Raw genomic sequence first — 2640 nt, 5'->3', positions numbered from 1 at the left:
CATTTTATAACACTTGGATTTTACAATTTACACAAGTGATATCATTTTTCGTCCGTTTTCGTTTTAATATTTGTTAAAATTAAGGAATTAAAGTCGGATGACTATGATATCCTATGAGATTTAAGCTTTTACTCTTTGGGTTAGGTCTAACTTTTAACTTCTGACAAGATTGGGGTAACACATGTAACTTATCTATAACTACAAGGGACTAAGTTGAAATCTACCATCACAGGACCATTGACCAAAGTCCAAAAAGACTTCGAGAAGATAGGGTCAACACCCCACCAAAGCACATACGTCAGTCAATCAATTTTCTACAAAAAAATATTACTATAAATCAATCCACGTCGTAAAGATTACGAATGAATACGTAAAGAAGATCAACTCTTCAACCTCGATTCCTGCATTCCAGCATATGAACGACTTCAATTCAAGAACCCAAGTTGGAATTTCCAGATTTTGGTATTTTTCTCTCTCAGGTAATTCGTCGAACACCTGGTGTGCAATTGTTTCCGTTATTTTTGGCATATTTAATTGCGTGTTTTGTATGTCTATTTCCCACAATTGTACAAATGGGATGCTTTTGCTTTAAGCTTCCGGAAATGGGTTGCTGTTGTTAACGAATTTGTTAATTAAAGTTTCCCTTTTGCGAAGCAATCATCGTAAATTCTTATTTGTCTCCTTTCATGTCTTTTTTGGTAGGAAGTACATAAAATTTGACTAGATAAAAGTGACCTTATCTTGCTGGGTTTTGCTATATTTGGGGGAACAAGGAGTTCTTCACTTCTTTAGCTCTCTGGTTAAAATTCATGCTTTTGTTCGAATTCATCTGGGAAATACATATAAAAAAGACTGGATTGAGTGGATTCTTGGAAGTTTTTTGTGATAAGAAACCGAAATGAATGATGCTCAAAGTAGTCTGCCTCCGTTCATCGCGAAAACCTACGAAATGGTCGATGATCCGTTAACTGATACGATCGTATCATGGAGTCATAACGATCGGAGCTTCATCGTTTGGAACCCACCTGAGTTTTCCGGCGAATTGCTTCCAAGATACTTCAAGCACAATAATTTCTCGAGCTTCATCAGACAACTCAACACATATGTAAACTCATCTCTCATGACTCATTACCTTTCATGGGTTTCGTTTCAGTTTTCCTAATCGTTAATTAACTTCGTTTTACGCGTTTAATCTTTTAGGGTTTTCGGAAAATCGATCCAGAACAATGGGAATTTGCAAACGAAGACTTCATTAGAGGTCAACCACATCTCTTGAAGAACATCCATAGAAAAAAGCCCGTTCATAGTCATTCGATGCAGAACCTCTATATCCATGGAGCTTCTTCATCTTCTATCGCTTCTCCATTAACCGAATCAGAAAGAATTCGATACAACGAGGAGATTTACAGGCTGCATTACGAGAAACAATCGTTATTATTAGAGTTTCAAACGCAGCAACAAGAACAAAACGAGATCGAATCAACGGCACGTGGGTTGACAGAGCGGATAAAAGCCGCCGGAAAAAACCAAAAAGATCTCCTCTGTACTTTGGATCAAATTCTGCAAAAACCATTCAATACATGCGATTTTGCCCCTCAAGTCCCCGATAATAACGATCGTAAGAGGCGACTTTCTGCTGAACCTCACAACGATCAGTCATGTCCTTGTAACATCCCGATCTCCGAGACGCTAACTACAAACACCCTTTTGGCGCTGGATCTAGAATTGGTGGAGCAATTAGATTCTTCACTTATGTTTTGCGAGAAATTATTGACGGAAGTTCAGGAGACTCTTGACCGGAAAAAATGGCTGCCGGAGTCGGACCAGGAACCTGCAAGTTCTGAACTGAACACGGTGGCCGGAAGCGAAGAAGAAGAAGGAAGTGGGAAAAGGGGTATCGAACATGTGAGTGTTAATGATGGGTTTTGGGAACAGTTTTTGACTGAGAATCCTGGTGGTTCGACGACGGAGAATGACCGGAGGGGATTAGATCAGTATGGGAAGTTTTGGTGGAATATGAGGAGTGTAAATAGTCTTGCAGATCAAATGGGGCACCTTGCTCAAGCAGAAAGAACGTAAAATTATAGTCTATGGATAATTTTTGTATAATTGTTTTTCATTTTTGAAGATTTATCTTGTTTCCCAATAGGGTGTTTATAGATCTTGATGAGGTTTTGTAGGAACATTTCCTATTGTTTTTTTTTTTTTTTTTTTAATTTGATTTATGTAAATAAATGGGTGTTTATAGATCTTTTTGCTATATCCTTATTTTGTTACAATTTATTTTGTAATTATTTTAAATTAACTTTTTTAATATTATTTTATTGTTTTATTTTATTTTATTAATTTTCCTATAGTATTTAAATATAATCTACTATAATAAATGAAGGTTTTTTGCTACATGTCCTTTTTTCCTTCATTTAGACACATGACATTTTTTAGAATTTTTAAATTTTCTATTTTCCACTTGTCATTTTATTGTATTTTTCATTTTATTAAATTAAAATTCTACATTTAATATATAAGGTAATATATATGTAAGGTATTTATTAAAAAGGGTTTATATATGTAATGTATTCAACACATTAAAGTCTTATTAATTTTAAAAATTCAAAAAAATTCTCATTTTTCTTATAAATT

At 34.8% G+C, this 2640-nt stretch overlaps 1 protein-coding gene across 2 annotated transcripts; it reads left to right on the top strand.

Moving 5' to 3' along the window:
• The first annotated feature begins 324 nt into the window (after window positions 1-324).
• LOC111880674 (heat stress transcription factor A-4a) lies at window positions 325-2279 on the top strand. Of its 2 annotated transcripts, none has more exons than XM_023877089.3 (3): window positions 325-479; window positions 703-1105; window positions 1201-2279. In XM_023877089.3, exons 2-3 carry the CDS (start codon window positions 899-901, stop codon window positions 2077-2079), a joined length of 1086 nt encoding a protein of 361 aa, XP_023732857.1. In that variant the 5' UTR covers window positions 325-479; window positions 703-898; the 3' UTR covers window positions 2080-2279. The 2 variants fall into 2 exon arrangements, with proteins under 2 accessions (XP_023732857.1, XP_023732858.1); XM_023877090.3 differs by having other exon boundaries at window positions 344-479; window positions 707-1105.
• Window positions 2280-2640: the final 361 nt, after the last annotated feature.

Source organism: Lactuca sativa, chromosome 7 (genome assembly GCF_002870075.4).
Source record: "Lactuca sativa cultivar Salinas chromosome 7, Lsat_Salinas_v11, whole genome shotgun sequence".
NCBI lineage: Eukaryota > Viridiplantae > Streptophyta > Magnoliopsida > Asterales > Asteraceae > Lactuca > Lactuca sativa.
This window is presented reverse-complemented; position numbering and strand designations above follow the sequence as displayed.

What these genes read in the sequence shown, in the direction of transcription:
- LOC111880674 (XM_023877089.3), top strand. Translation starts at nt 899, where the DNA reads ATGAATGATGCTCAAAGTAGTCTGCCTCCGTTCATCGCGAAAACCTAC. An exon ending in TCAGACAACTCAACACATAT is followed by an intron (nt 1,106 to 1,200) that starts GTAAACTCATCT and finishes TTAATCTTTTAG; the next exon opens with GGTTTTCGGAAAATCGATCC.